Source organism: Dermacentor silvarum, chromosome 10, assembly GCF_013339745.2.
Source record: "Dermacentor silvarum isolate Dsil-2018 chromosome 10, BIME_Dsil_1.4, whole genome shotgun sequence".
NCBI classification, from domain to species: domain Eukaryota; kingdom Metazoa; phylum Arthropoda; class Arachnida; order Ixodida; family Ixodidae; genus Dermacentor; species Dermacentor silvarum.
In genome coordinates, this window is record NC_051163.1 from 93035918 (window position 1) to 93048455 (window position 12538).

General features: G+C 44.6%; 1 protein-coding gene across 1 annotated transcript; it reads right to left on the reverse strand.

Annotated features, from left to right (window-relative positions):
• Positions 1–8820: 8820 nt before the first annotated feature.
• Positions 8821–11982, reverse strand: LOC119466297 (putative nuclease HARBI1). The gene is made up of 4 exons (XM_049656774.1): positions 11767–11982; positions 11520–11659; positions 10703–10871; positions 8821–10371 (listed from the first exon to the last, which is right to left on the reverse strand). The coding sequence occupies exons 1-4, from the start codon at positions 11980–11982 to the stop codon at positions 9691–9693; spliced, it is 1206 nt and encodes a 401-aa protein (XP_049512731.1). The 3' UTR covers positions 8821–9690.
• Between the last annotated feature and the right edge of the window lie 556 nt (positions 11983–12538).

Sequence of the window (12538 nt, forward strand, 5' to 3'; positions counted from 1 at the left end):
TGCTCTTTGCTTTTTTTTCAATAGGTGGTGGCTAGCTGATTCTATCTGCTTATGTATTTATCATTTGTGTCCATGTTATGTGCATGTGTTTGTGTCATGTTGTGATTGTTATACGTGCAGTGATGCAAGCATCTTTTTTTTAATATATTGCACTACAGTCATTTATTAAACTTTGTGTTGAAATGTGCAAAATGTGGCCACCCAGTAATGACTAGGACAGCCAGCAGGATTGGCAAAAAATATGATGCAGATCCAATGCACTTGCTTGAATCGTCATGAGGCGAAGCTTTCACGCAACGGTCAGTTGAACTCTAGAAAACTAACTGCAGTGTTTACAGTTGTCCTTATTTCACCCGATGCAACACGTACTCATAGACAATGTTTGCTTATTCACCGCACAGGTCACATAATGTAATGTATACATAGCACGGTGAACTCACTCAAACGTCGGCTCACTAAGACTTCGAACTAACCGTCAGTCTGAGTTCGTTTGAGTCTGACTGAGTAGAATTTTGGTGAATACGAGTAAGAGCAAGCTCAGTTGAGTAAACTTTTAGTGAATATTGTCATGTAGTAGTCAGGGAAAGCTGATCCAAGTATAATTTTAGTGAATATGAGTCAAAGCAAGCTCGGCAAGCTATAGATTTTTGGTGAATATGACTCAGTGCAAGCTCACCTGAGTAGAATTTCGATGAATATAAGTCGGAGCAAGCTTGGCTAAGTAGATATTTGGTGAATATGACTCGGTGCAAGCTTGCCTGAGTAGAATCTTTGTGAATATTAGTCAGATCAAGCTTGGCCAAGTACAATTTTGGTGAATATGAGTCAGAGCAAGCTCGGATAAGTAGAATTTTGGTGAATATGACTGAGCAAGCTCGATTGAGTAATGATGGGATATGGTTATACGAGTTTATGCAGTAATACATGTAAGTGCAGACTCATTAGCAACATTGCCTCCATCTTGATGGGCTATACCTACGCCTCGTGATGAGTCTGCACACTTTATGAGCTGTGGACATGCAAGACACACCCACACTTGAAAAGATCCTATCATTCACACGAAGGAATGCAACCGGCTGACTTCATTGCACAATTTTGATCTGCTTTTGTTTAATGTGTTATCTACTACTTATAAAAACCAGATGTCGCCTGCTTTTCGCATTATTGCATGTGTTTTACAGGAAGTAGAGACAGAGAAGCAAGAAAAGGCAAGGATGTTTATGGCTAAGTAGTTTCTTAGAGTACTGCGATATGTTACAACCAGCATAAACAAAAGTAATTCGATGCACTGAAGTAAGCGAAATGTGCAATTACCTTTTAATGTGAGGGTTAATACAGATGCAGTACAGATACAAAGTCTGCAACACACTGAAGGTTTATTGGTTTTCTTATTCAGGAGAAAAATGATGCATCAGAAAAATGAGAAAAAAAACTAAATATTGCTTCGAAAATAAATTGGCAATACTGCTTATTCCCAGTCAAAGCGTGAAATATGCTATTGTAGAACATTCATTACGATTTCCAGTGTGCACGTTCGCTTTGCGTCTCGCAGCGGAAGTAACAGAACCTTGAAATGAGAATTCATTGGGGAAAATGCGCATGAAAGCCCTAACCAACCGACTGCAACTAAATGGTCGCGCGTATAGCGTGACCTATTGACCACAGCATTTGTCCGTAGTTGCATATTCTTTAAATTTTTCCGTCCGTAAAAGCATACCGCGATAAAACTGTGGCGTTTTCGTATATCGTGAGTTGTCTCCAGAACCAGAAAATTGGGACGACATCCGAAGGCCATGCCTTCCCGTGAGGGACACCTCGTAGTATTTACCAACTCGCACCGCGTGTGAATAACGGAAAATCACGCAAAAGTACGTACTATCAGCACCCGAAGCCAACCTAAAAAACAGCGTCGCCAGATTAGCAACGTAGCGTGTCAACAAACTCGTAGAAATCACAGAACCGAATCTGACCTACGAGTTTTTATCTGCACTGTTCGCGTGTCGGTGCTGATGTTACGTACCGATTGCGCAATCCAAGGCTCCATTCAATTAGTTGCACTGTTCGAGGCTTGTTGATCCAATATTTATAGACAAAAAAGTATCCGTAAACGTTGCGTTGAGCGACCGCCGCCATTCTCCAAAACAGACCGCGAAATACCTCTCAGCGCAATTTCGACGGAAAAATCGCAGCGATTGCTGCGACGTTGCGACGCTGCGACCAACCGGTTGGTCGCAGCCGAAAATCGCAGAATCGGCACTGCGACTGCGATTTTCGTCGCATGCGACGGAAATCGCACTTCCGGTGCGATAATCGCAGTGCAAAATCGCACCATGTGAAACAGCCTTTACTCTTCTCCCACCCTTGCCCGACTGCGATCCTCTGAAACCGATGCAAATACGCATCTAGGTCACCTCATCGCTCATCGACAGATGCCATTTGTTTCCTGGGGCAAATTTGTCTCGCTCTGGGAGAAGGTGAGTCGGATGATGCCGACCTTGATGTGCTAGTTGCTTCACGGGAACCCGCATTCATTTGCCCTAGTTTAATCATTTGAAACTTTGAGAGTATTTATCTATCTATCTATCTTTCTATCTATCTAGCTAGCTGCCTACGCCTTGGTGCTCTCATGGTCGTATCGTTTACTTGGCATTTATCAAAATCGGCATTGTAGGACAAGAATGTTCGACGAACACAAATGATAGGTTATGACATCAATATGATGACGTGTGTCATGTAGGTCATGAAACAGCTGCCTACGTCTTGGTGCTCTCATGTTCATGTCATTAACTTGATAGGTACCAAAATTGGCATAGTATAACAGCAGTGTATGACGAACATAATGATAGGTCATGACATGCATTTCATTACATGCGTGTCATGTAGGTCATGAAACAGCCGCCTAAAACAACAATCACCCAGCGAAAAAGCCGGCAGATTCCACACCCTGTGGGAAACAATGTTATGCGAAGCAGTATGTCATGCGAAGTTAAGGAAACGACCATGACAGCACCAAAACTTAGGCGGCTGTTTGATGACCTACATTAAAAGCATGTCATGAAATTCATTTCAACAGTCATGAGAAGTCCCTTTGGCTAGGTCTAAAAGACCCTAAGGCGAAAGCCTTAGTCATGCTAATGACTGTGTCTTCGATCAAAAATCTTCAGCCTTTTCCTTCACATAGCACCACCTCCGAACCCATTACGTTGGTTTTGAGTCTTATTCTTTTTTCGCTGAGCTATTGTCACTTTTGTTGAGTCATTGTCATGACTATGACTTCAACCGTCATAGAGTTCATGTTTCCTTCCCTTAGTACCCGCGTCCGAACCCATTTCGGTCTTTTTTGAGTGTTAATATTTGTTTTGCTAGGTCATTGTCATTTTAGGCGGCTGTTTCATGAGCTACACGACACGCCTGTTATAAAATTCATGTCATGACCTGTCATTTATGTTCATCATACACTGTTGTTATACTATGCCAATTTTGGTACCTACGAAGTTAATGAAACAACTATGAGAGCACCAAGACGTCGGCAGCTATTTCATGACATACATGACACACATGTTGTGATATTCAAGTCGGAACCTATCATTTATGTCGGCATATACGCTTGTCATACTATGCTTATTTTGGTATATGCCAAGTTAACGATACGACAATGAGAGCACTAAGACGTAGGCGGCTAGATAGATAAATAGATACTGTCAAAATGACAAATGTTCGCCAAGAAATGGTTCGCATTCAAAAAAGGTTAACACTCAAAAACCACTGAAATGGGTTTGGACGTTGATACTAAGGGAAGGAAACGCTAAATGATGATGGCAGATGTCATAGTCATGAGCATGACTCAGCAAAATTGACAATGACTCGCCAAAAAAGGTCAACACTCAAAAACCACAGAAAGGAGTTTTGACGCGCTTACTAAGTGAAAGCGACACTAAAACATGATGGTAGAAATCATAGTCATGAGTATGACTCGGCGAAAAAAATGATTAACACTGAAAAACCACTGAAATGGGTTCGGACATGGGTAGTAAGGGAAGGAAACACTAATTGATGAAGGTAGAAGTTATAGTCATGAGCATGACTCAGCAAAAATGACAATGACTCAACAAAAAAAGATTAACACTCATAAACCACTGAAATGGGTTCTGACTTGGGTACTAAGTGAAGGAAACACTAAAGGATGGTGGTAGAAGTCATTGTCATCAGTATGACTCAGCGAAAAAAAAGATTAATACTAAAAACCGCCTAAATGAGTTCTGACGTGCTTAATAAGTGAAGTAAACGCTAAAGGACGATAGCAGAAGTCACAGTCATGACCATGGCTCAGCAAAAATGACTGACTCAGCGAAAAAAAATTAACACTCAAAAACCACCGAAATGAGTTTTTAACACTAAAAAACAAATGTAATGGGTTCGCATGTGATACTGAATGAAGAAAAAGGCTAAATTTGATGGTCCAAGCCATAGTCATGAGCATCACTAAGGCTTTTGCCTTAAGGTCTCTTAAGCCTAGCTAATGGACTCCTCAGCACTCATGACATGAATATCAGGACATGCGTGTCATGTATGTCATGAAACAGCTGCCCAAGTATTGGTACTCTCATGGTCGTTTCGTTAACTTTGTAGGCTCCCCGCACACTGCTTCGCATAACATCGATTCCCACAGGACGTGGGATCTGCCGGTTTTTTTTTCTTTCATGCTCTTCGCGCGATCGTTCAAGCTGCTTTTTTTTCTCTCGCTGAGCATACTCAAAAAGCGTCATCGCCTCCTCCTGTGACATGTTTAAATCTTTAGCTATCGTCACCAAATGTTCCCACTCCATCTCTAGACAACCAGGATTAGTGAAAGGGCCGGAATAGTATCCTCGCTGGCTCGCAAATCTTGTCACAGATCTCGGGGGAGCGGGTGTTCAAGAGATGGACTAAGAGACGTATGATGGCACAGCACACATTTCACCACATGCATTGCTCACACTGTTTACGAGTTCCATGTCCCAAACACTTTACATGTATAAACGCACTCAGTTCACGTTACTTTGCTCCAGAACATCCTTAGCTTCAAAACTGGCATTTATCTCTTTCTAACCATATTTCTGAAAAACTGAAATCTTCCGCATGCCATTCCTAAATGACATTCCTTTTGTATCCTACCAGTGGCACCTGGTTCCTTTTTTCTACCTTTTCTGAAAGTCCCACCATTGCCTACTGACATTCTGCTTCCCTCTTTCTCCTATGCCTACCGCGTACAGCTTGGAATAGGCTCTGGTTGAATTCTGGCTTCCTCATCTTTCTAATTGGCGCCTACGTCTTCTCATGCACCTGCGTATTATTACGCCGTTTTCTTTTCCATCTCCTTTGAATCTTCTTCCTCCCTTTACACGTTGCATGCCTAGGGTGATTCGATTATCTGTCTTTCTCATTGCTCTCGGATGTTGACTGACTCATCACTTCTGATACCTGATGATCCCTGAAACAGACTTCAATTACTAACGGCATGTCGTTCCGAGATGAAGCTACTTTTTTCACTACTAAAGGGGTGCAACAGCTGTACCAATTGGGCCATTTCTATGCAATTTCGTATTTTTTGCCACGCTGCGCCAAAACGCTCGACCAGCCGCGAAATTTCTCGTTTGCGTTAGATTTAGCGCGAAATAAAGGCCGCGTTGGCAACCTGCAATTTCGACATCGCCATCCAGTCCAGTCCGATCCAGTAGCGCAGACGAGATCCAAGCACGTGCCGAGACGAGACGTTGGCGTGTTTGGTGGCGGGCGCCTAAAAATATTTTTGCGGCTGGTTGCAGTGCGACGTGTATATCCAGTAAAATCCCGCGGAGACACGAAGTGCGCGTTGCTCGCAGAAACGAATGCAGTTCGTCATTGCCGCGTTCATTCAACAAAATCCTCGCCATATCCGTGCACGCGCTCACGAGCGGAGCGGGTACGAATGCTCCACGGGAAACTCGCTCGACGCGGCATGGGCGGCGTGAGCTTGGTAGGCGACGCAATGCACAAAACTAGCAAGGGTTCGGTTCCACGCGCAACAGGCATCCCAGTGCAATGAATGAAACATTGCCGATTGTTGCTGCACATACAGACACACACAGTCAACAACAGACCCTGGTAAGCTGACAAAGAACTCCCGTTTTATCTGAAGTTCTTAATACCCGTAATCGTAATAGTATCCGAAACTGGAGGCCATCGCCGAAACGCCAAACGAGTGTCAAACAGTCGCTGCATGTTTCGACTACCGCCTGAACGTTGCGACACCGCCAGAAAAAAAAGCCGGCACATCCCACGCCCTGAAGGAATCGATGTTATGCAAAGCATTGTGCGGGGAGCCAACCAAGTTAACGAAACGACCATGAAAGCACCAATACTTAGGCGACTGTTTCATGACTCACATGACACGCATGTAGTGACATTCATTTCAAGAGTCCTGAGGACTCCTTTTAGCTAGGCCTAAAAGACCTTAAGGCGAAATCCTTAGTCATGCCCGTCACTATTACTTCGACCACCAATCTTTAGCCGTTTCCTTCACATAGTAACACATCCGAACACATTACATTGGTTTTTGAGTGTTAATCTTTCGCTGATTCAGACAATTTTGCTGAGTCACGGTCATGACTATGGCATCTACCACCATCCTTTAGTGTTTTCTTCATTGAGTACCCACGTGCGAACCCATTTCAGTGGTTTTTGAGAGTTAACATTTTGTCGCTGAGTCATTGTCATTTTTGCTCAGTCATGCTCATGACTATCACTTCTACCATCATCCTTTAGTGTTTGCCTCACTTAGTACCCACGTCAGAACTCATTTCAATGGTTCTTGAGTGTTATAGTGAATTCCACTGGCGGATCTGGAGCGGTGTGCCGAATCCACGACGGAGCAAGAAAATCCGCCGTGGAGCGACCCGATCCCGATCGACCAGTAAAAAATAAACACGCTCCGGCAGGGATTGCAGCGGAAGTTGTCGCACGCATCCGGTTACCCATGTTGCCAATCTCGCATTAGGCCACGTTGGGGGTTCTAGGCACAGCGGCAACTGCACTTCGCGTCTTGCCATTGCAACATGCAGCAGCGCGATGGATGTTCTTACGGTCTAACCTGCTGTTCAGCGCCTTTTGCTGGATTTGGTGGCCAAGGACACAGAACGCTCAACGCAGGGTAAGTACACAGGAATGATTACTGTTGTAGCAACGCATAGCAGTGCGACCAAGTGTCAAATGCGCTCCTTTGCAAAAACGTCATAACCACGGCTGAGCCAAAAACCACGGCGTGATTATGAAGCCCGCCGCGCTTAATTGCTATACCATGGCTGAGCTGCAATGCCGGCAGCGTTGCAACCAAATTCGCGACATGCTCATGAAGCGCGATGGTTAAGTGCTCGGGGCGCGCCGGAGAATTCCCTAGTGCAGCATTCTGATTTTCTTGTGACAAGCGGTACCCCTTTACCAGCGACGTAAGTCCGTCTCAGACTGACCGGCGTAATTTTCTTTTTGTGCGACGTCGCTCCGCTTGTCGGCGATGTTGCAAAGGTTCTTGCGCGTGGCGCCATACCAACGATGTTTTAAAACTCGCTGGGCTACATCATCCTCTCAGTTCGGTCATTCGGTGGTACTTTAGCGCACCCATTTGCTAGTGCTATTATAGTCGGAACTAGTATCTGCAGCGGCGTGTTCTTGTTGTGTGGAAGAATTCTGAGCGACGTTTTTATGCACGTGCTATTGCAATGTAATGCAGGTTATTTGTGAATGTTCCACATGTAAACACGGTTTATTTATTTCAGATTCAGCCGAGAATCCTGCGCATTCTTCCGAGGCTGGTAAGTCGGCTTTTAAGTTCTGTGTAGCATGATGTCACCCCACCGTACACCTGTTTTACTGTGCGGCAAATGCCCAAAATGAGTACAGCAACACGAGTTGCAAGGACACGTGTAAGCTATGTTTCTGCATATCAAAGGAGGCGTACTGCATAGGATATTACCTTTGTTCAGGTGAAGCTGCACAACCTGGTCTTTGCCTACACATTGAGGGATCCACCGAGGCCAATAAACGGCAATGTAGATGTACAACTACATTTTAATCACTGCTAGACTTAGGTGTACAGTACTGTTGTGATGTCTGCTAGACTAGAAAAAATTGGCCGAAAAATGTTACGAGTGAGCACTGTCACGGATGCACAGTAGCTTCTAAAAACTGTGCAGGTGATTATGTGTGCCCTGGTCCTTCGCAAGACGCAGATGGACCCAGTGTGACCAAGAAACGACGACGTGAGTTTACAGCTTTTTTTATGACTGTTGATTGTAAAGGCCATAGATCGGCAGTGTGGGAGAACACTCACTCACACTCACTCACCCTAATTTTTCCAGGACCCGCACTCACGTCCACTCACACTCACTGGCACCCACTCGCACACGCACTCATGTCCATGCAATGAGTGTGAGTGCACTCATGAGTGAGTGCGCCGACCTATGGTAAAGGCACAAGCGATGCAACTGAACACTGTTGAGTTAAAGTTGTCTATGCAGGCATATCTATGTAAGGACGCGTAAAAAGCTGAAAAAAGTAGTCGTTTGTGTATGGCTGTCGTGACTATCTGAAGTAAATAGTGCCAAAATATCTGACTGTACGACAACAGTATGCTCAAAGAAAATTACATGACGCAGATTTTTTACGGATTGCCCATGATGCCTGCTTGATGTGCACTGTTGGGAGAGTTGTTTAAATACATGTGAATTTACTTCTGAGACCCATAATGGCAAGTGCACTGTGAGTTGTAAAAGTAGTGTACAGTACAATTTAAAGATACACTGGTAATACTGAAAAAAATGACATTTATTGAAAAGCCACAACAACCAACGTGACATTCAGAACTGGTGCTTCTTACTTCACTTTTCCAGATGCAACATGTGACTGGACACCAGGGGAAACAAAACTCCTCCTTGATCGCTACTCCAACTACTTCCCACAAGTAGGCCCAATGAAAAAATTTAAAAACAAAAAGTGCATGTTTGCAAAAATTGCACAGGATATTAAAGATGTGACTGGCTCAATCTGGACAGGTGATCAATGCTGCACACGGTATAAAACTGTGTGCAAAAGAAAGAAAAGTGCATGTGTCCAGAACAGCCAGTCTGGAAACTCTCCCCAACTGGTGGAGTATGAAGATGAGCTCGAAAAAATCAGACACCTGGATGACAGCTTAGAGCCGGAAGTTGTCCGTGATTCCGCTGGTGTGGTATCACAGAAGACGTCATCACAACCCTCACCAGCCAGTTCACAGAGTGAAAGTACGGACAACAGTTCCAGCCTATCTGGATCATGTGAACAGAAAGATGATGACCACCAAAAAAAAAGAAAAAGGCAAGAGAGAGAGCACCAGCCGCGCGCACCACATGAAGGTTTTCCTCGACAAAATTCAAGAAATTGAAGAAAGCAAAGCAGAAAGGAAAGCTGCTAGGCAACAGGAAAGAGAGAGGCGGAAACTCGAAAACACCAGGAGGTCAGAAGAGATGCATAGCGAAAAAATGGAACTCTTACGAGCCGTACTCGGTCTCAAAACCGACAAACCTTGCGCTCTCCCTCCACCCTCCGCTCCAAAAAACACAAAATAAAAAGTTCGTTTTCACATGTGTGCTGTGCACTTCATTTGCATGTCCAAAACTTGGCAGGAGGTCTTCAAGTAGCTCACTGTAGACCCATCTTTTGTCGAACACTTTCCCGTTTTTGCTCCCCCATTTGCCGCAACACTGTTTCCTTGGCTGTCTGTGGCCCAGAGCTTTCCCTGTCGTCATGTGACAATCTTTGCCACGTGCAATCTGAACCAGTATCCTCAGGGTCAAATGGTATATCCTCAACTCCTGCCTTTATGCACAGATTATGCAGAACACAGCATGATATCACAAATACGTTGATCTTGTCAACCACAAAGAAGTCGAGGTGTAAAAGCTGCCGGAAGCGGGCTTTCAAATCTCCAAAAGCATTTTCAATGCGCACTCTTGTTGCTGAAAACCTTGCATTGAAGCTTTTTTGTTGACTTGTGAGTTTTCCGTAATCTCTGTATGGGGTGAGTAGATACTGCCGCAACGGGTAAGCAGCATCTCCCAGGATATGGTAGTTACCCGATGCGCATATCTGAGGGAGCCTTGCTGCCAACCGAGAATTTCTGTATATCTTGGCATCGTGCATTTTACTGGGGTTTCCCACAGTAACGTCGAGGAACCGTTTCTCGTGGTCGCAAACTGCTTGCAGCGTCATGGAAATATCATTATGCCGATTAATGTAGGTTGACCGCACCTTCCTGGCAGGACAGCGAATATTGATGTATGTGCCATCGATGCAGCCGATGACGCCCGGCACTCCAGACAACTGCAAATAAAGGAAAGTAATCACGCAGTTAATGTTTAAACTTAAGTACTTTTTCAATATTCATAGACAATCTTTTAATCAGACTGTGATGGTTCCTACATAGTCAAGTGATAAGTTAGAATAAAGCATTCAACTGAAAAGCAACCACCTTGCAGAAGGCAGATGCAATTTTGACAGAACACGAATGAACCAATTCAAAATTCAATTGTATGAAGTATTCTACACCGCTATATTTGCATGTTTTATACTTCTCCAGCTTTGTCTTAGCTGAGTAACATTCCCTGCTATGTGCAAACTAATATCACAAGTTAATTTACTTGCCAATTCTTACCTGCTCGAAATCTTTGGCCAGGCCCCGGATGTCATCCGGGAAGGCTATCTCAGTTTTTGCCAATTCCACGAGATACTCCATCACACGTTCAATGACCCTAAAAGTCGTTGTCTCCCCAAGCCCGAAGCGGCCTGCCACATCTCTTATGCAAGCTTTATTTGCTGCATACCTGGGAGAAATGGCATTTCAATCTTTAAGCATTTTGAAATTAAAATAAGTCAGTATATCCCACATCACAACAAAACGTTGCTGACAAAAACGAAGTTCAAATGCATGCAATCACAAGAAAGCCACAAGGAAGACAAGCACTTTTTCCCGTACACTGTCATGTGGTTATATGTCCTTGTGCTTCCTTTCAGCTGAAACAAAGTGACACACTAGGCCAGCAACGAGTTCTACTAACCTCAGCCCTCAGTTCTGACCCCAAGCAAATTACAAAACACTATTAGAACTCCGGATAACGCAAAAGCTTACTCATTAGATACTTTCGAGCACCTTAAGACAGCGTTATTTCTTACACCTCGCTATCGTTCAAAAGCAGAACCAGGAAACAGCAAATACAGATAATGTTACACTATGGCAACATACACATTGTGAAGCACAGCTTATTTCAGAAAATGTCGAAGTTTCGAGCTGCATCACTTTCGAAAGATCGTTCCCCATTTTTTTTTCTTTCAAGTGCTAACAAACTTTAGCAACGAGAATGGTAAACTGCGTCTGTCTCATTCACACATTCAAATTTCATACGACGAGGGGGGATGGGGGAAGTAGGGAGATAAAGATTGCTGTTGCGTAAGGACACGTTGCCAAAGCTCACCACAGGAACGCCAGGACGTGCTCCTCGGCTGTTTTGGCAGACGAACCCCCATTGTCGCAACGAGGGCACATCCTAGAGGCAGTAAAGCCGTTGTACAGGTCGGCTGCAACGGACCTAGAGACCCTGAAGTTCCTGCGAAACTATGGAAACCAAAACTTGGCTGTTCTGAGAATGCCGGATCATCTTGCCATTAAAAAAACAAAAAAGAAAAGAAACACACGTGTGCAATGTGCACAGGCATACATACCTCCTCCTCCGAGTACACGTGTACGACTTCTTCGACGTAGCCGACGATTTTGGGGCGTTTGTGTGGAGGCTCTGCAAACATTTCATTAAATAAAATTTCGTACAGTACGTACGACTCATCCTCATCGCTGCTGCTGCTGCTTTCTGAAGAGGAACTGTGCGAACTGTCGCTGTCGCTCAAAGCAACGAGCAATCCGGCAGGGTCGAACGACGCCATTTCAGAACTGTAAACAACGCCACAGGGTTACCAGACAGCGCTTGAAAAAGCGCTGCAAGCAACCGACGTACCCGATTGTTCCGGAAGTGACGGCGCCTAGTCGCTGGAGTTCCGGTGAAATCCGGCTCTATAAGATGGATCAACGCGGAGCGCTCCGTCGCGGAGCAAGTTGCCCCAAATCGCCCAGTGGAACATGCGATCTTGCTCTGGATCCGCCAGTGGAATTCAAATTCTCGGCCGCGGAGCAAAAAAACTTGCTCCAGATCCGCCAGTGGAATTTACCTTTAATGTTTTGTCGCTGAGGCATTGTCATTTTTGCTGAGTTATGCTCATGACAATGGTTTCTACCACCATTCCGAGCTGGGAAGGCCATGTAATGCGTAGGATGGATAACCGGTGTACAATTAGGTTTATAGAATGCATACCAAGAGAAGGGAAGCGCAGTCGAGGACGGTAGAAAACTAGGTGGAGTGATGAAGTTAGGAAATTCGCAGGCGCAAGTTGGAATCAGCTAGCGCAAGGCAGGGGTAATTGGAGATTGCAGGAAGAGGCCTTC